The sequence below is a fragment of the Adiantum capillus-veneris genome, chromosome 18, assembly GCF_014529385.1.
Source record: "Adiantum capillus-veneris isolate H3 chromosome 18, ASM1452938v2, whole genome shotgun sequence".
In the NCBI taxonomy this organism is placed as follows: Eukaryota; Viridiplantae; Streptophyta; class Polypodiopsida; order Polypodiales; family Pteridaceae; genus Adiantum; species Adiantum capillus-veneris.
The window spans coordinates 91,379,957-91,399,686 of record NC_140948.1 but is presented as its reverse complement, the minus strand read 5'-3'; the positions used below and the strand labels follow the sequence as shown (position 1 = coordinate 91,399,686).

The 19,730-nt window shown below is 41.6% G+C and overlaps 1 protein-coding gene across 2 annotated transcripts; it reads right to left on the bottom strand.

Moving 5' to 3' along the window:
* Window positions 1–1,200: 1,200 nt before the first annotated feature.
* On the bottom strand, window positions 1,201–5,111 carry LOC147436015 (PHD finger protein ALFIN-LIKE 1-like). 2 transcript variants are annotated; one of them, XM_086488915.1, is made up of 6 exons: window positions 5,090–5,111; window positions 4,889–5,006; window positions 4,711–4,743; window positions 3,550–3,772; window positions 2,025–2,148; window positions 1,201–1,862 (listed from the first exon to the last, which is right to left on the bottom strand). In XM_086488915.1, exons 2-6 carry the CDS (start codon window positions 4,980–4,982, stop codon window positions 1,605–1,607), a joined length of 732 nt encoding a protein of 243 aa, XP_086345041.1. In that variant the 5' UTR covers window positions 4,983–5,006; window positions 5,090–5,111; the 3' UTR covers window positions 1,201–1,604. The 2 variants fall into 2 exon arrangements, with proteins under 2 accessions (XP_086345041.1, XP_086345040.1); XM_086488914.1 differs by lacking the exon at window positions 5,090–5,111 and having other exon boundaries at window positions 3,550–3,786; window positions 4,889–5,083.
* Window positions 5,112–19,730: the final 14,619 nt, after the last annotated feature.

Below are 19,730 nucleotides of genomic sequence, written 5' to 3'. Positions count from 1 at the left end.
AAATGAAAGATTGGTTCCTTGTTGTTGGTTTTAAAAAGTACAAAACAGCAAACTCTTATTTTTTTGTCCTTGGTCTTCACAAGTTGAAATTGTAACCCCAAACCCTCTATTTGACTCGATGGATTTTGCTAGGTTGATGACCCTTACGTACCATATATTAAAAGAAAGAAAAAAATAGCAAAAAGTTAAATCGGGTTGATGGAAGAAATTAAGTATCTCCTTCAATTGCTTCTGAAATCATTTTTGCTCTAGTAAGCTTCGGGTGCAATGCACAGTTAGAAGCAATAATTAATTACCAATTGAAATGTTGTCATCAAAGCCAGTAGCCTCACTGCACCTGAAGTCTCTTTCTTTGATTGTGATACTGAACGAACGGTCAAAGGGAGTACCCTAATCGCTCTGAACAAAGGTCATGAGATTGTTCAACAAAATTTTGTTCTCAATGCTTGACATGTTCAGCAGGTTTGGAGCATGGACAAAGATCCTAATATGTACAATAACTGACTAGTTCAATAGGTGTAGCCTCCTTAACATTTGGCAATACTATATCTTTTAGTTCAATAGGTGTAGCCTATAGGTGTAGCCTCCTTAACATTTGGCAATACTATTATTATCTTTTATAGCTTTCAACATACCCCAGGGGCTTTCACCCGGAATAGATTAGCAAAACGCTCGCCATGAAATGCCCCCTGAATTTCCCCCCTTCAATGGCCTCTTTACAACTTCTTGCCCTTGAAGCCACCACGATGGCTGTCAGTTCAGCTTTGAAGACAGCAAGAGCAAAAAATCCAGCCTGTTGAATTTTGTGTGAAGCTCCTCATGTATGTACATTCAGATTCTCATTCCACATCCTTTCTCCACGCACTAAAAATCTACGTTTTTGCGCATTATGCCTATTTTTTAGGGGTGAAGATGAGTGCTACCCTACAAAAAATTCACTAAATTAGCCCAAAATATGTAAAATCTCTAAAATTTTGAAGGGGAAGGGTGCCTGTCAAAAATCAACCCTGAATATTCCCCTCGCTGCTAGAGAGATGATTATAGCTCAGCATATAACCAGTCCTCTCTCGAAATTCGCAGAATAGATCATGGTTTACATCTCTGCTTGAAAAAGATTCAAGGGTGTTTCTACACATACTTTGTCCTGAAAAAAAACTCAGGTTTTACGACCAAAACTTGAATCCAGCAAAGCCACTGGAATAATCCCAAAACCAGAATATCCTGAAATACCAGTACCAAATTCTGTACAATAATGAAAGCCTCCATAACTTAAGCACACCCTCGTACTGGATAGTAGATGTTTAAGCCACCACTGCAACAAAGTTACATGCAAAATCACTATATGGTAATCTGATTGGTCAAGATATACCACTACACTGTGAACAGGCTTTCCTGCAACAATTCTTTTCCCTACGTTTTTCTCTGTATCTGTTTACAGCTTCCACAGACCAATGGAATCCGAATAAATCAACAAATGGACTATGATTCATTATGCTGGAGGCGAGCCATCACTTACTTTACCATCTTCTGCCTCTGCTACCACTCACAGAGCAAATGAATAATGTTACCTTCAACCATCACCACAAAACTGGGCAATTGGAATTTCATGGGCGGGGCCTTTTATTACTAGGACAAGCTGGGCATCTATACTCCTTGATATGTTCAGCCTTTGCCGGAGTAATTTTCACACACTTGCCATGGTACCATTTTTCACAAATATCACAAGCAATCCAAAACTCATCCGGAGTGTACGGACCACTGCAGCTACCACAGAACGTGTCACCATGCTCTTCATTGTCCTCTTCTCCAGTGTCATCATCTTCTTTGGGAGTGAGCACAGAGGCTGACTTGGACACCTTCCCCTGAAGATGAGAGCAGCTCAGCCCAACATATTACAAGTGTAGGAAAGGTGCCTGCCTCCATATGACACGAGAGAGAGAGAGAGAGAGAGAGAGAGAGAGAGAGAGAGGTTTTTCTAGTGTAACAGAGACTTCAACGAATCTGACAGTCTAAAAAGCACCTACCGACTTTCCTGAAGATTTCACTTTATTTCCATTGCTGACTACGGATTTTTCCTTGACTTGCCTTCTGCCAGAAAGCACCTCCAGAACAGTTGGAAGCTCATTTATCATGCTAAAGAGTCGTTTCCTGCAACAAGTAGAAGAACAAACCAAAAAAAAAGACGTTTTTCGACCAACACATCACTCTACTTGACCATTCAATGTGCATCTTCAATCTCCAGGCTGCCTAATAGCAAGATACAAGTTCTCCATGAAAACGGCAAACAGCAAAGAAAAAATGTAAAACACCATTTGACTTGAATAAATCCTGAAGCCTCTATTAAAAGTTATGGACAAGCTTTCATCCAAGGATGGCAATTTTTAAAACCTCTATACAGTTGAAGAGAATTCCATAAATGTCAGGGGCAACTTTCTTCCTAGATTGTTGAGACATGGGGGAAGTAAGGGGGGACTGACCAATTTTAAAACCGATAGTCCCCAAAGAGTTGGTCTAACGGTAAGGCTTTGGCTTCTCAACCTACAGGTTGTGGGTCCAAATCCCCTGTTGGGTCTTCTCTAGAGGGACACCTTGTGCTCACTTGGTGTTCACATTGCTAGGGCTCTTGCCCTTGAACACTCCAGTGCATCCTCCTCCTGGGGTGGGTCACCGGAGGAGGAGGTTCCTAGCTGGTTGCTACGAGTTCCCGCCATTCTGCATCAATTAGGTGGCCATGGTGATGCCTACGCGTGGCTCTTGCCTGATGATATGCGGCCCTTCCCAACCATGTTTCGTGGCTAATATATGGAAGGGATAAACACCTCCCCCTGTGGGCTCTCTGGTGTGTTGTTAAAAAAAAAAAACCACAGACTTATGCATATAGCGGCAAATGACTGCCACAAAAAACTTCTCGCATCCCTGTAATGAGTGGGAAAGTAAATAAATGCAGAGTGCCTGCATTATGGAAGGCCATGCTTGTGAGGAAACATCGTAACCATCTTCCAAGTTTTGCAGACATTGTGAAGTTCACGAGAAGGAACATGCGCACGATCGAACAATAAATAATTAAGAGCAGTGAGACTGTCTAAAAGCGTGGGCTAGCGTTGACTTGCCTTCATCCTTCTTGTAAAATGGACTGCCAAACTTTGGCAAGCCTTTAAACCAGCCATAAAACCACTCACCAAATGCACCTACCCAGCATTTAAGAAAGGTTCCTTGTCGCAAGCCACTCTTAAGGTAGGCATGACCACCTATGTAGTGCTCTCAATATCTTCTTTAAATGAGCAACTAAGTTGAATCCAACAAGAGCACACACAACTTTACCACTGCATCATAGTCCACAAACAAGACCAGCACAAACAGCACACACCTTTGTACAGTTTGCAAAACTTTGACCGAGATACTTTGCAATGCAATGGGCCTTTAAAATCTCCTGAAGGAGGCAAGATCATTAACATATGATATTTAAGGCCATCCACTACAGAAAAATTATATACTCAAAGCCACAAACCATATGACATGAATAAACAGTTGTCAAAGGGTCCAAAATACCTCTCATTTTTGTCGAACCGAGCTGCATAAAACGATGCAACAGCAAGGAGCCAAACGTCACTATGCACTGCAACAAGGGAGAGCCAATCCCTACGGTCAAGTCCATCTCTTGGGAAGTTGATGCCCAATGCCGGCTCTGGAAGCTCGGGAGGAACCTCCTCCGCAGGCAATTCTACTTCCCATGTTTCATCAGGGTAGCCATAAAGACACAAATTGTCCTTTTCTGCAGAGTCCAAACTACAATATTTGTAAGGTAGGAAGTTACCAAATGCACTCTCTAGGTATGCATGTATGACAGGGAGTCGAAAATAAAAATTCAGGTTTAGAAAGGCAGGTGACTGTACTGATACAATGGCTCCCACAAAACCTCACTGAGACATTCAATTTAGACAATGACCACTGTTCACGTGACCCAAACAAGAGCAAAATACACCAAGCTCTCTGCCTCGCAGCTAGACTATAAGGAGCAAAGTTCAATAGCGTACAATCTGATCTCCATGAACATGGAAAATCACAGGACCAACTTTGATCAGTCGATTTTTTGAGCCTTCGCAGCCAACACAAACACTGGATTTTGCATGACAATGACTTCAGTACTCTCAGAGCCAGACTAGATTACAAGGAGTAGCGAGTAATCTCCATGCATATACAAAGTAACAGAACCTCAAAGTCCTTCTCTTTTACTTTGACCAATCAAAGTTTTTGAGCCTTCACAGAGAATAAAAACTCTTCTTGAGGTGCCTTTACAAGACAGACTTCAATGACGGCTAAACACAGGTGATCACTGAGAATTAGACACCAAGATTATAAAGACAAAAACCTGGCAGCTGGCCAGCTCAAACCAAACAGGAATAGAACGGCCATAAGGACACAGTCACCAGACATTGATTTCTCATACCAAAAACATCATTCCTTGAGAGAGAGGCGAGCAGCCACAGAAAACTCAAGCTTCACAACTGCTCTCTGTTATCTGAGGCCCTCGACCACCTTTCCCAGACTGTCAATGGGCAAATACAAGACAAACGGAAAGACACCTTCGCTGCCAAAGAGACCTTCAGTGGGCAGATTCAAGGGCAAACGGAAGGCTGGCGCACAAAAGCACCTACTTTGATAATTACAGAATTGAGGGAAAATTCAGCGTGATGCCCTACAGAGACATACCTGGATCGCACCGCTCGTAGAAAGTCTCCACATCTGAGGGAAGTTAAATCACAAGGATCAGATACAATCTAGCAGAAGCAACTCCATAGCGGAGAGAAGCGTTACAAATCCAAACACAGAAAGACAAACTACTCACCTGGAGTACCAAATCCAACCCCAGAAACGACACGTTACTCACCTACAGTAAGAGCTTTGACGATGCCAGCCCTGCGGCTTCTGTAATCTTTGTAAATTTCTTCGACGTTCTTGGGCATGGGAGCTCCTTCCATCATGTAGGTGACTGTGCGCAGAGAGACCTAGAAAAAGCGATGGCATTTCATTGGGTGTAACAAGGAAGATGAAACAGAAGCTATCAACCGGAAAAGACTTCTCTTCTCACAGTTTGGGAGTGGCTTTCTTGAAGGCGGTTTTCTGCACTTTAAAAGAATATCTGGAGACTGCGTTATATTGCTTATTATCCGGTTATTTGTTTACTTGCGTAAAATATAGGAGAATCACTTTTTAACCAAAAATCCTTAGAAAACCTAAAAGAAATTAGAATAGTTGATGCATTGTTAGCAAAGCTCATCATCGATCTTGTCCGGTACAGTCAAAAGCACGAAACGTTCACCAAAAGCCTCATAGAGAATGGTGTAGCCTCCTTAGTACTTCATCAAAAGTTTTCTCACCAGCAATTGTGATGTTCATTTCCCTAAAAGCAAGATTGCACACAAGGTGAAACACAAAAGTAAGCATTCGGATTCAACCTTCCTTCGGCTTTCTACCCGTGATGACAAAGAGAGAATCAAAGTTCTGCAAAACGAGCATGAGGCTAAGTTGAAAAAAGAGGAAGCAGTTGTAATGGTAGGCATGATAGCAAAAGTGAACACGACAGTCGACACCAAGATAGAAGTCGTATAAGAGATGATGATGCTGGAGATCGCAATAGACATTGACACGATGATGGTGATCAGAGTGGACATGATTGACGTGAGAAAAGGTATGAAAAAGACGAAGAGACCATGATAGAGAGGATGAATATAGAAGGCATCATAGCCACTAATCAAAGGATTCATTGAGAGCATGATGATCACAGGGATAGATGCAATACATATTATGGCAGTGATGACGATAATGAACACAAAGACTAGATCGTGAGGGATTGAGATGATAGAAACTCAAGCTCTTCAAAAGGGCATCAACCAGAAGAACTTGAGATGCTCAATGTTTAATGAGGTAGGGTTTCATGTGTCATGATCATGGCCGCTTTGTGCAGCTTGCAAGCTTTCATGATAAAAAAGAAGAGATTTGTCTATGTGTTGCATTGTCACATGTATGATCAAGATGTATGCGTTTAAGGTTGTTTCCACGATTGGGAATAAAATTAGCCTTTTCACGAGGGATGTGGACCAAAAATAGGACAAGATCTTCTAACATAAAACGAATCTCTTTGGATGAGGAATACAAGGGCGGTGGTAATGTGTGTGCTAGTCTCCACCCAACCGTGCTATCTTATAGCCTCCCCTTAGCGTACACACTGTCCGGCCATGCCGGTGGCCTTGCCCATAGGACCCATGTCCTTACATTACCCCCCCCCTTGGAGAATTGTTTTCGTTCTCGAAAACGAACGTAGGAAAACGTTTCTTAAGTGCGGAGACATTCTCCCATGTAGAACCTTCTTCAGGTCTATCTAGCCATTTTACCAACACCTGTCGTCTGACATGATGTCTGGTGCGAAGCTCATGAGAATCCAAAATCTTTTCGGGCTCATGAGGAATGCTTGGCGGTTCAATAAGGTCGACTAACACACCTGTGTCAATGATGTTATCATTCTGTCCTAACTGTTTTCGTAAGCAGCTAACATGAAAAACATGATGAATTCGTGAGTGCTCTGGAAGAGCTAACTTATAGGCCACTTGACCTATACGTTTGAGAATGGTAAACGGTCCACAATAGCGTGGTGAAAGTTTAGCAACTTTTCCCGTCTTCAGACTTTCTGAATGCTCCGGAACTTTGAGGAAAACCTTGTCTCCTTCTTCAAAAGTAGCAAGACGACGATGCTCATGTGCGTACTTCTCATATCGATCTTGAGCTTGCTTAACATTTTGTCGAGCAACTCGAAGCATGCCAAAATGGTTTTGGAGAAAATCCTTCGCTTGCTGTATCTTCTCCTTAGCCAACCCCACCGTGGTCCGTAACAGGTGATCTAAGTTGAAATCCATATAAAAGCATAAATGGACTAAACCCTATAGTCACATGCTTTGAACTATTATAAGCAAATTCCAATATAGGTAAGTAGTCTTCCCAATTGGTTTGCTTCTTGCTAACGTACACTCGTAGCATATCCTCTAGCACTTGATTAACTCTTTCTGTTTGACTATCCGTTTCTGGATGATCAGCCGTACTTAGATTAAGTTTAGTTTCCAACTTTTGGAACACAGCTCTCCAGAAGTGATTACGAACTTTCGATCTCTGTCACTAATGATACTAGCTGGAAGACTGTAGAGTTTATATATATGCTCTACAAATAGCTGTGCTAACTCCGGTGTCTTAACCGTAGTCTTAGTGGGAATGAATTGACCCATCTTTGTGAGACGGTCTACAATTACCCAAATGGCATCATGGCCACGATTTGTAGTAGGTAGTCCTACTACAAAATCCATAGAGATACTCTCCCACTTACCTTGTGGAATCTCTAAAGGATATAAAAGGCCACCTACCTTGAGGCGCTCTGTGTTATTAACTTGGCAATGTTGGCAGTTTAGTACGTACTCTTGAACATCATGATGTAAGCACGGCCAATAAAATTGCCGTCGAACAAAGGCATACGTCTTACGAATACCTGGATGACTAGCACTTGGACTATCGTGACACTCAAATAAGATTTGGCGCCTAGTGTCTGAGTCCTTTGGCACACATACTCTACCTTTGTGGAGTAAGTAGCCATCATCAATGGAAAAATTCTTCCATCGTTTAAGCTCTTCCTGAGTAGGGGTGGAGCTCTATGTTTTGGAGTTTCTATCTGCGCGTGCAGAGACATATTGATCTGGCTGTTCAGAGATATGTGAGTCTGAGGGATCCCTTTTTAAAACTGCACTTCACACTTTAGCATATGATTGATCTTGTGCACACTTGCCACGTAATGACTCCAAAAATCCACTCTTTAGTTCCGTGAAAGCAAGTGAATTAATCTAAGGCATCCGACTTAGTGCATCCGCTACTACATTATATCGCCCCTTGCAATATCGTAGCTTACAATCATAATCTTGAAGGATTTCTGCCCATCTAGCTTTACGGCCCTTCAAGTCTGTTTGAGTAGTAAACCATTTGATACTCTTATGGTCAGAAACTACTTCAAACTCGGCACCATATGAATAGTGTCACCACTTTCGTAAAGTGAATTATGGCATAGAGCTCTCTCTCATAGATAGAATAATTATGTTGAGCTCTATTTAACTTTTTACTTTCAAAGGCTATAGGTCTTCCCTCATGGAGAAGTACCGCACCAATGGCTTTATACTAGCATCAGTCTCTACCACAAACGGCTTAATTGGGTTGACGATTGCTAGGATGGGAGCAGTGGCTATAGCTACCTTGAGCTGTTCGAAACTGTGTTTTTGGGCTTCTTCCCAAGAAAAGGTCTTACCTTTTGCTTTAAGTTGATCCGTCATAGAAACAGTGATTTTGGCATAGTCACGGATATACTGCCGATAAAATCCAGCCAGACATGCCTAAAAATATTTGAAGCTCCTCAACGGTATTGGGATGTGGCCATCGAAGAATGGCAACGACCTTGTCAGTGTCCATCTTTATGCTAGAATAAGAGATTACATGACCGAGGTAATGTATCTCTGTTTTAAAGAAATCGCACTTGCTTTGCTTAGCATACAGCGCGTGAGTTTGTAGCTGTTCAAACACTATTGTAAGTGTTCAAACACTATTGTAAGTGTTCTATGTGTTCATCTTCAGTCTTACTGTAAATGAGAATGTCATCAAGGAAAACCACAACAAAGTTTCCAAGATAGGGACGTAAGACACTATCCATGAGTGTCATAAATGTAGCTGGAGCATTGGTTAGACCAAAAGGCATAACCAAAAATTCAAAATGCATGAACCGTGTTCTAAAGGCAGTTTTGGAGATATCTTGTAGTAGGATACGTACCTGGTGGTATCCTGAACAAAGATCTATCTTTGTATAGTATCTTGCCCTATGGAGTTGATCAAACAACTCATCCACTCGAGGCAGATGATACTTGTTCTTGATGGTTATCGCATTTAATCCGCGATAATCTACGCACATGCGCATAGTATCATCTTTTTTTTTTACCAATAGAATTGGTGATGCTCAAGGCAAAGTGCTAGGTCTAATGAAATCACGAGCAAGGTAGTCAGCCAACTAACTCTCAACCTCCTTGGCTTCTTTAGCACTCATAGGATAAGGTGGTTTACTCACCGGTTTAGTGCATGGCAAGACATCTATGCCATGCTGCACATCACGTGTAGGGGGTAAACTCGGTGGTAAATCACTTGAGAACACATCACTATACTCCGTGAGTAAGTGAGTTAGCTCTTGCCGTGCAAAAGGAGAAAGTAAACTAGAGTTATGCTGGGATGGAGAATCTTGTAATTCCTGTAATGTTTATTTTACAACAGTTGCATGTTGCTCTATAGAATTAAAATTGAGAGCATTTTCCTCGTTAGATTTGTTAACACTTTGTTTATCAATAGAATTCATTGCACTTTGCATACCATTACTAGAATTCACCGCACTTTGCTCTTGAGAATTCACAAGACTTGGAGACAAGCAATAACACAAAAAGACTTCATCTATTAAATCTGCTTTTTGCAGAATAGAAAGCTCGGATGTACATATAAGAGGTGCAGATGGTATATTTTTCTCACCAAGCAAAAGCGCATGTTTACCATTGGCCATAAAGGATAAGGAGTTGTGTTCATAACTCGTGTGCAATGTGTTTCCTAAACGATGCAGCCACTCCCGTCCTAAAACTATAGCAGCATGGTCCAAGTTCATAACTTGGAAGTCAAGGGTCATCGTATGATCTTGAACAATAAGCTCGACCCCTTGAACTACCGTGTCCCATACTTCTTTATCATTCCCAGACATCTACTCCACCACATACTTGTGAGAGCAGGTAGTCTGTGTAAGCTTCAATTTCTTGACTAGCTTATATTTCAAGAAGTTATGAGTTGCACCATCATCCACTAAAATACAAACACATTGTCCATTAGTAGTGCCATGCATGCGAATCAAATCATGGGGGCCAAAGGTGTGGGCTGCCACATTGAAGCAGGCACACAACACTTGTGCTTTTCTTCCATATGAAGAACCTCTACATCACAATATTTAGGAGATGAATCTAATGTGAGGCGTTGCACCGTGTGCATGGCCTTTTCTTTGCCTTGCAAAAGAGGACAATCTTTCTTGTTATGTTGGTCCGAAAGACATCTAAAACACAAATTGTGCGGTTTCTTTGCACGCTCAAAATCAGCAGCGCTGAGAGACCCACGTGGAGTATCTTGTGATTGCTTAGGCTTCTTAGCCTCTTGTGGGCATGGAGAGGTAGATTGTCTCTTATTCCTCTTGGAACGTGTGGGAGATCTACCTCGCCATTGGCTCTTAGCCACATTGCTCTTAGCAAAAGTATTCTTAGAGTAATGAACATTTGCTTTCCTCTCTTGGTCATCATCATATCTTTGCGCATGACTGATGGATTCTTCCAAAGTTTTTGGATGTTGGCTCTTGACATGAAGACGATAGTCTTTGTCAAGACCCCTATTAAAACCCCGTACCTTTTGGAATTCATCTAGACCTTCTAGTTTTAATATGATTTCCCGGTACTTCGAAAGATACTGTGTGAGAGAGAGGCCAGACATGCGGCATGCGTCCCATGCTAACCAATTCTTATCTTCTTCATTGGAGTCCAAAAACTCTTTGGATAAAGAAGCTTGAAACGCACCCCAAGACGGAGGACGAGCATCTATTGGATATGTCATCCACCACTTATAGGCCTTGCCTTTAAGAGATAGACTTGTTTCCACAACCGTCTTTATATCCAGGGTGTGTCTCAATCTATGAATATCACTCCATTTGTGTAAGAACGTATTGACTGCATCCTTATTGCGATCACGTTCTTCCCCGTGAAACTCAGGAATGGTGATATTCTTAAGTAATGCATTGCTACCTTCTGCATCTTCTGCAACACTTGTCTCTTGGACTCCTTGAGTCGCACGAGCTTGGTTCCCTTGAATCGTGCCACTTGTGGCTCCTTGAGTCGTCTGTGAATTCATAAATTTCACAAGTAACTCCGTAAGATTGGTAACATTTGCATTGAGTGGAGAGAGGTTGCTTTCAAGTACTCTTTGGCGACATTCCAAAGTCTTGAAAGAAGCCATATCTACAAGCCTATGATCTCCTAGATCATCATCATCATGCATTTTAGTGTCAGCAGCACCCATGGTGCCCTGATTTTGATCTATGTGCTCAAAATCAAACGTGTGGTAGGTGGGATATTCTCATTGGCCATGGTAAACACACACTAATGCAAAGAGAGAAAAAAAAAACGACAACTTGTACCTTTTTTTAGAAATTTGAAGTTTTTGCTGGTAGGTACACTACAATGTGTAAATTTTTCGTTTCTCTTAAAAGCAAGCTCCAAATCTACGCGGGATTTCACAATTTTAGTCGGTCAACATACATTGGGCCTCGATTTTTAACTAGCAATTGATCGGATGCGAGGGCCTCTCTCCACACGCAATCACCCTCACATGCATTGGGCCTCTCTCCACACACAATCACCCTCATAGGCATTCAATTCTACGCAACATGCTGGTATGGGCCTCAGAATTCACGAGGCTATTGTTAGGTAAAGGTTGTCAAAAGGAGATGTTGTGCTTGGCACTGCCCCGATATAAATGCTCCCTCTCTTAGAGTGCAGAGAGACGGAGAGAGAGAGAGAGAGAGAGAGAGAGAGAGAGAGAGAGAGAGAGAGAGAGAGAGAGTTATTAAGATTCAAGAAGTCCATTTTTTATGTTTGAAATAGGAGGTCTTTGACTTTACATTTAATATAGAAAAACTAATACATCCACTGGAAAATGTGATTACCTTTATTAGCCTCTCTTTTAGCTTGTTAATAGAAACCCTTCCTTGAAATCTACTATGTTGCATGTCCACAATAACGCACTTATACTGTGTGAAGGATCTGAACATTTGACTCAACGACTTCCGATCTTTCTTCAATCAAATGGAACGAAGTAAAGGTAACAACTTCTTTTCATTATCTTGATTTCAAAAAAGAAACCTTGTCCCTATAACACTAGAGGAAAAGCATAAGGCCCCCTTCAACACTCGAGGGGATAAAAGTGGCAGGGGAAGGGCACATTCCCTATGATATTATAAATAATGTGGAGAATGCCAACTCCACACTATACTTATGTATGGTTTTTTTCCTTCACAACACACAAGCATTTTGTGCAAGCGGTGTTTGCACAATACACATGCATTTTGCACGAGCAATGTATGTGGCTGCATAATCTATATATTAATAGTTATTATCTTTTTCCCAACAATCTCCTAATGCATATTTTATTTTCAACTAGGGCACTTTCCTCGCAAACTCTACCATTTTCGGGTGGTGTACATTGGCCGTCAATTGTCTACGTGTTTGTCAAAGAAATCTGCTCTTCAATGCTTGTTAGTCAATAGTGGTGGACGTTGCTATTGAAATCTAAATTTGAGCTTACTTCTGTTGCACAATAGTTGCGTACTCCTTTTTAAGTGCACAAAAATCTCATTGCTTTGACATCAACTGTCTCTTTGATTGCAAATGCCATGTCTTCCCATTCACATGCTCTACGTCTCATTGGCATCAGTCTTCCTCTCGATTGCAAGTGCCATCCTCAGATCCATACAACAATGATGAACAAGCTGCGTGACAAAACACACATATTCGGGATCAGTTGTACACTCGGCTGCAAGTCGCCTGGAAAATTATAAGCACATTTTCAATATTGCACCATGCACACTTTGAAATCATAAACCACTACACCATAGATTATTTCATGTAGATCAACATCGCTTGTCTTTACCATGCTCTACATCCTGTTGGCATCAATCGTCCTCTCAATTGCAAGGGCCATCATCAGATCATACAACAATGTTGAACAAGTATTGTGGCAAAACACACATTTGAGATCAATCATACACTCGGCTACAAGTCTCGTGGAAAATTATAAGCACATTTCAATATCACCCCATGCACACTTTGAAATCATAAACCACCTACACCACAGATCAGTTACTGCGCATGTTTCTTTCTACTCTCTAGTTGATTTACAGATTTACATTCTGTTTGACATCACCATCAAAATGTACTTGGGGATACTATTTCATTGCTTTTCTTTCCCTTCTCAGTAATTGTGAAGGTCACACCCTCGTTAAACCAATTCCAAGTTCACTTTTGGATTTTGGAGTGATAAATGCTTTCATCATCACATCATAAATTCATTTCCCTGCTTGTAGGTAGACAAATCATGAACAAGCACTAGAAGTGAAGAAGCGTTTGCACACCCAATTGGTGTGGATAGTCGATGCCCTTACACTAGATGATACTGCTTCAATGTTGCGAGATGAGTGGCGCTTGCAATCATTGCTAAATGAAGTGGTTCACTCAACAATCTCCAAGTTTGAGGGGGCCAACGTTACCACTATATGACACCTTCTGCTTAGTATTGTTGGGAACATGCCGAAGTGTGTTGTAGACCTGCGACATGAATTGCCAGAGGCCAGAGACATGGGAAAAGTACAACATTGGTATAACTGCTTTAAGATTGAGAAAGAAAAATGCAATGGAGTACGGTGACATGCAAACCTTCTTCACCAAGAAGAACCGGAAGGAAATTCTTAGGGAAAGCGAATTCTGCATGTCCAATGCACATGTTCAAAAAAGTGTGATAAACTCATTGTGCTCTTTCACATTGGGCATTCCATTTGAAGCTATCAAGCATGGATGAATGCACTATAGAAGGAATTTATTTCCTTCCATCTACCATGACATATTGTTGTAAGGAATCCAAAGATTGAGCAAAGGAACAGTTCAAGTCTTTTGCCATTGAGAGCAATGTTGACCTCAACCACAGGGGTATCCCCCTTGCACACAATCGTCAATCACCATAGGTTCTTATTTTCCCTCATTTCAATGGGCCTTCCCTTGGTGATATGATGGAGTGCATACCTGCACCTTACGGAAGCCTCAACAAAATTTTGGTGGCACAAGGTGATGAAGGTAGCAAGAAACCAACTGAACTTGAGCTATGGCAATGCATGCTTACCATCAACCATGCATCATCTTTATTCATATACAAGAGCAAGCTCTTGCATTTGCCCATGAGAATGGTGTTATCCACAAGGACCTTCACTCTTGGAACATAATGCTACACTTCACCAGAGAAGGAACACCACGAGTAGGCATTATAGATTGGGGTCTTGCACTTTGATCACCATTCGAGAGAGGACCAACTATTATTTGCAAGCACAAAGAGCACATCATTAGGTCATGGCGAGCAGCTAAACTCCTAGATATCAAATCCCCATGCCCTTGAAGCAAGTCAATGGGTGTGTATGCAATTGCATGGATCGTCAATCAACTCTGCATATTCTCCAAACAATTATGCAACCACTACAAGATTGACTTCATGCATACTAAGACCTCTTTTAAAATCAAATTCGTACAAAGCATAATCAATAACAACTACCTTCGGAGTAGTGCCTCTCAAAAAACACGCTAGCTGAATTAGACTATGAGTTGGAACGTCTTGATGTGCACTCCGAGAAGTGCCTACGTTCCCTCTCTTAAATGAGTGTTTCTTTCTTCAACAATATCTAGAGAACTCATTAAATCTTCCAACCACTTTCGAGTTGTAGAAACCCTATGCTTTGACTACTTGCATGTGTCTTGTCTCTGAAATGGGCATATCTTTCTTCAACAATGGCTAAACAATTCAATATGGCTTGCAATAATATGGCTCATATCTAATTACATAGGTCCTTTCTGGTTTCATATATACTAATTTGTTTATATTACATCCACAGTTTTGCACAAATGCAGATGCTCATAATGTCATCAACGACGATTGCACTCGGTGGTAGTCGCAAAAGAAGCCGATAACATGCCACATATCAAGTTATGAGCGAGCGAAAGAAAATACTCCACCCTGTTGCTTCTTCATGGTTCAAGTGTTTACGATGCCTAGACAGAGGATGCAATAACAAGGCCCACAATATTTCCATCTGCAAAGCGTGTGGTGTTTGCAGTCTCTCCATAAAAGACGATCCGTGTAGGGTCGTCAACAACACACGTACAAAGTTTGCATATGCAAACTTAATACAGACTTGAATACATACAACTACAATCCATAGTATCACAACAAATTGGACTCGTTGTTCAAGAAGTAAAAAAAGCCCAAGAAAGAATAGTGTTGTTATCTTGCAACCCGAGTACATACAAACCATTTTGAATGCAAACCAACTATTTTTTTAGATCCTTAGTGTCATTGACGTCCCACTTAGTGTCACCGCCACAACAAATGTGGTTGCAAAAGGTCTGCTTGATAGAAGATCATTGCTTGACAATCCGTTAATATGCTGGTCAACAAACTTGAATATGTGTCGCTCAACTCTACACCTTATGGACACAACACTAAGAGCAACACTAGCGCACAACATAAAGAATAATTTGATTCTCAAGAAGTACAAGGTCATTGTTACCTAACAAGAAGACATACATATGTGTATTGTCACCATCTGATGTAGACAATATCATTAGAAACCACTGCGAGGATGATCCATTTGAACTGATGCAGCAAGCAGAGACTCAATGTGAAATTGGTATTTTGCAGAATCTCTATAGCATAGCAAAGAGAACTGCATTTAGTCAAAAGACACACATGAGTCAATTGCATACAAATAGGTGTTACCTCTCAGCTGAGCAAGCGGATGGTCACTTTTCAGTATAATGGACTACCAACCCATGGGTTTGAAACTAAGGACAACAATGGAGTCATGCATATTTCCTTCTCTTTATTTGACGGAAAAGGAACCCACAAGGTGAAATGGGCTTCAGTGAGTACATAAAATGAGGGTGGGAAGTTTCTTCTCTATATACACGTTGTACAAGTCATACTTGCTCTTGATGTACAACTGAAACAAGCTATCATGATTGCAAACTTGAGAAACAATACATTCCTACAAAGGGACATCGATAAGTACAAGCAAACTCACCAAAAGGCATCTCTCCAAGATGCAATCAAGCAATTTATTTGATACAACCTACCATCAACAATGCCAGGTACTCCATCTTGGCATCAAAGAAACTTGAGAGACTCCATAAAAATGGTGGACACATGGCTCATGCCTCACACATGGGGACTCCCACATTTGTTCTTGGCATCACTGTTGATGAGGTTTCCCATACTAGATGGCAAGAAGTCATCACAACAATTGAGAAGCTTGCTCAAGGCTATAGTCCAAACTTAAAATGGAACGAGTGTCCCCTAGAGTGTGCGGCCCTCTTCCATCACTGCTTGCCCACTTTCTTGAATAGATACATCTTTGGTGGAAACAATATGTTGGGTCGTGTAGAGCATTACCTGGTGTGCCAAAGATATAGAACCGAGGCTCATTGCATGTGCATGTCATTCTGTGGATCTCCAAAGATGATTTTTCCCAAGTTACAAATGAGATTGCAGCAGAATCACGAGATGGCTCCTCATCCAAGCTACAAAATCTCGTCATTACAAATCAAATATACAAGTGTATGAAACCTCATAAAAAAAGGTGTATAAATATGGCATGTGAAACACAATATAATACAACTCCAACTATGAATCCTTTTACTTGTTGATGGCTCTACTATTGACCTGGTTACAAACACCGAAATGTTGTTACATATCATCCCACCGTCCTCCTCCTATGGAAAGCACATATGAACACTCAAAGAGTCACAAATTCATCTATATCACATTACCTCCTCAAGTATGCCATGAAATTTGAACCCCTTGGGAAACTAAACCTCTCTGTAGATGATGCTACAAGGCTTGGCTTGGACCAGGTGAAGCTCTACTTGATTGCCTCAATATTGTTGAAGCCAATCTCTGCAAAAAAAGTAGCAATCAACTATTTGAAGATACCTATTATCATAAGGAGCGAGCATGTTGAATATATTGACTCCTCCCTGCCATCACTTCATCAAAGGTTGTTGTCTTGCATCCAAACTAAATTCATGCATCTAATCGATTTATATTGTGCAAGGCCATTACATCTTGGAACTATCACATTCTATGAGTACCACAAAAAATTACAAAATCCTTAAGCCAAACAAGCATACACCTACCGAAGGCTTTCATGTCGTGTAGCTCCGCTTCCATGATGAGAAAAATACCAAAAGGATGCACATTGTGCTTTATTGAAGCTTACCTAATTATTGATCAGTGATCATGGCTTGATAACAAGCTAGTTTTAAGCTTTATGTATGCCAGATGCGGCTTTAAAGGGCCAATAGATGTCTTAATGATGCTAAAAAAGAGTATGTTTGAAGTGAGCATAAATGGAAATTAATGGACTAGAATTGTAGTACTGAAAGTGCTCTACAGGCCTATCTTTATGGCTTGTCCAATTGGAGCTACAATGAGGAAGTTATGACAGTTTGAAGTTTGAGAAGTTTGCAGATTTGTATCGGATTGGGCAACTGCAGATGAAGGGTCAGGGCTGAAGTGAGTGCATGGACTTGAAGTGTTCATCATATGGTGCAAGTTGGTCTTTTCAGATCAAAAATTGGAATTCTGGTTGGCAAGATATTGCTAGTTGAAGTTTTATTGGTGGGGGCCAGTTCTGTATCGAGATGGTCGCCTCGAACAGTGTGCCATATGGGAGTTTTTGGGCTTCGACTAGGTTCAAAAATATGGTGCACTTTATAGAGCAATAAGTGCTCGAGGAGCACCTAGTCTAGAATGTCATCTCTTAACAGTGCATTGATAGCGGGGTATACTGGTGAACCTACGCTCGTCACTACTGTGGTCGAGATGTATATCTAATGTTGTGTTTGGCAATGCCTTAGCCGATTTGTGTGTCAAATGTTTTGCTAAGCAATGCCTTGGTCGAAGTGTATGCCAAATGTGGTGCTTTTATGAAATTAAAGGGGGGCTGCCATGACCTCAAGACAATGGCCTCCCAAAGGGGGGGCTCCAAAGGTTAATAAAGGTGTGAAGGGGAGGAAAAATAGTGGAGGCATGGCGTCGACCAGCAAATGAGGGCGTAGGGGGGTAGAGACGTGCTCGCGACGACTGGAGCAATACTCGGATGGCATTGGCCATGAAGCGGAAAGTGCTCATGAGGCTGTTGCAAAAAGATTTGGTCCAAGTCTTGCCAGTTTTGGTGCTGGTCTAAACCTGACATGCCATGTCACCACTCCCATTCCCACAACGACGGCACCGTCGTTGTTAAAAGGAAGTGTTGCTATTTTAGAGGTATGGCATGAAGGGAAAAACGGGTGGGGAGATATCATCAAGGAGAAGGGCTGGAATGAGCAGGAACCAAGGGAGGAGGGGGAAGAGCTCAGCTCTCTCTCTCTCTCTCTCTCTCTCTCTCTCTCTCTCTCTCTCTCTCTCTCTCTCTCTCTCCCCCCCCCCCCCCCCCCTTGGAAAGGCCGCCAAGGGGATGGCATGATGGAAGCAAGAGGAGTAAGCTCGTATCTCTTGAGCTTGGAGGGAAGGGGATAATCAATGAAAGAGGATGCAAAAGAGCCTCAAAGAGGAAGAAGATTGATTCTTTTTGGCAGGGAGAGAGCTCAACGAGGGCTCTCAGAAGGAGTTTTTACCGAACTATTGGAGTTTGTTTTTGAGCACACAAGGAGAGAGAAGGGAATAACTTCTCGTAAGCAATCAAAGAGCTCAGTTTTTGGTGAGCAAGGAGATTTGGAAAGTTCTTAAGGGAAATTAAAGCAAAAAGAGGAGAGTGAAGCTCTTAAGTAGTTGGAAGAACAAAGGCAATCAAAGAGAGAAATTTTGTGAAGCTCATAAGGGCACTTGAAGCATGAAGAACAACATGGAGAAGATTTCCATCACCGTCATCAATTTAAGCTTTGTTAATCATATTGATGAGTTTTGGAGCCATTAATGGCCCATTAATCTTGTTAAGGGAGCGTAAACTCCTCATTTTTAGTTAATCCAAGTGAAGATGTAGGTAATAGTCTACCTTGGCTAATGTTAAGTTGTACTTAAGGCTGTACTCAAGTTAATTATGATTACGATAATTGTCGGAGCTTTCAATGTCTATTGTTTTCTCTCACTCACACCCCCCACAGCCAGGGGCCGCGGGCCTTCCCGGCTCACGTTTTGAACACATATCCTCCAACATCGTGATGCATATAGCAACATTGATATCATGCTCCAATGTCTCGTCATGTTCACAGAATATGATCTAGGCCACCAAACAGAGGGGTTCTTCTTCAATGTATTATTGTTGCAAAATGTTCCCTTTAGGAATGAAGTACTGGAGCTTCTCTCCCCAAATACTACATCCTCTTTATACTTTATGGGGGAGGTTCCCTCCATTTTCATGGGCGTCCATAAAGTAACCCTAAAATTTCAAAAAAAAAAAACTCTAAATCTCACTTTTCACTCCCCAAAAGCTGTCCTAACCAAATGCACGGTCAAAAATCTATTTTCTTTCACCAAAATCTTCATGTCTTAGCCATTACCCTCCATTCTACCTCCTCCTCCTCCTCCTCTCTCTCTCTCTCTCTCTCTCTCTCTCTCTCTCTCTCTCTCTCTCTCTCTCTCTCTCCAAGCTTTCCATAGCTATAGTACATATGGAAGCTTTCCATAGCTGCAACACATATGGAAGCTTTCCATAGCTGCTTCGATCTAAACACACACTCTCTCTCTATGTGCTTTCCCATTTTCATCTACACCTCCACTGTCCTCTCACCCTAAGATTCCATGGACGCAGCACTTGTGGAGACTTTACC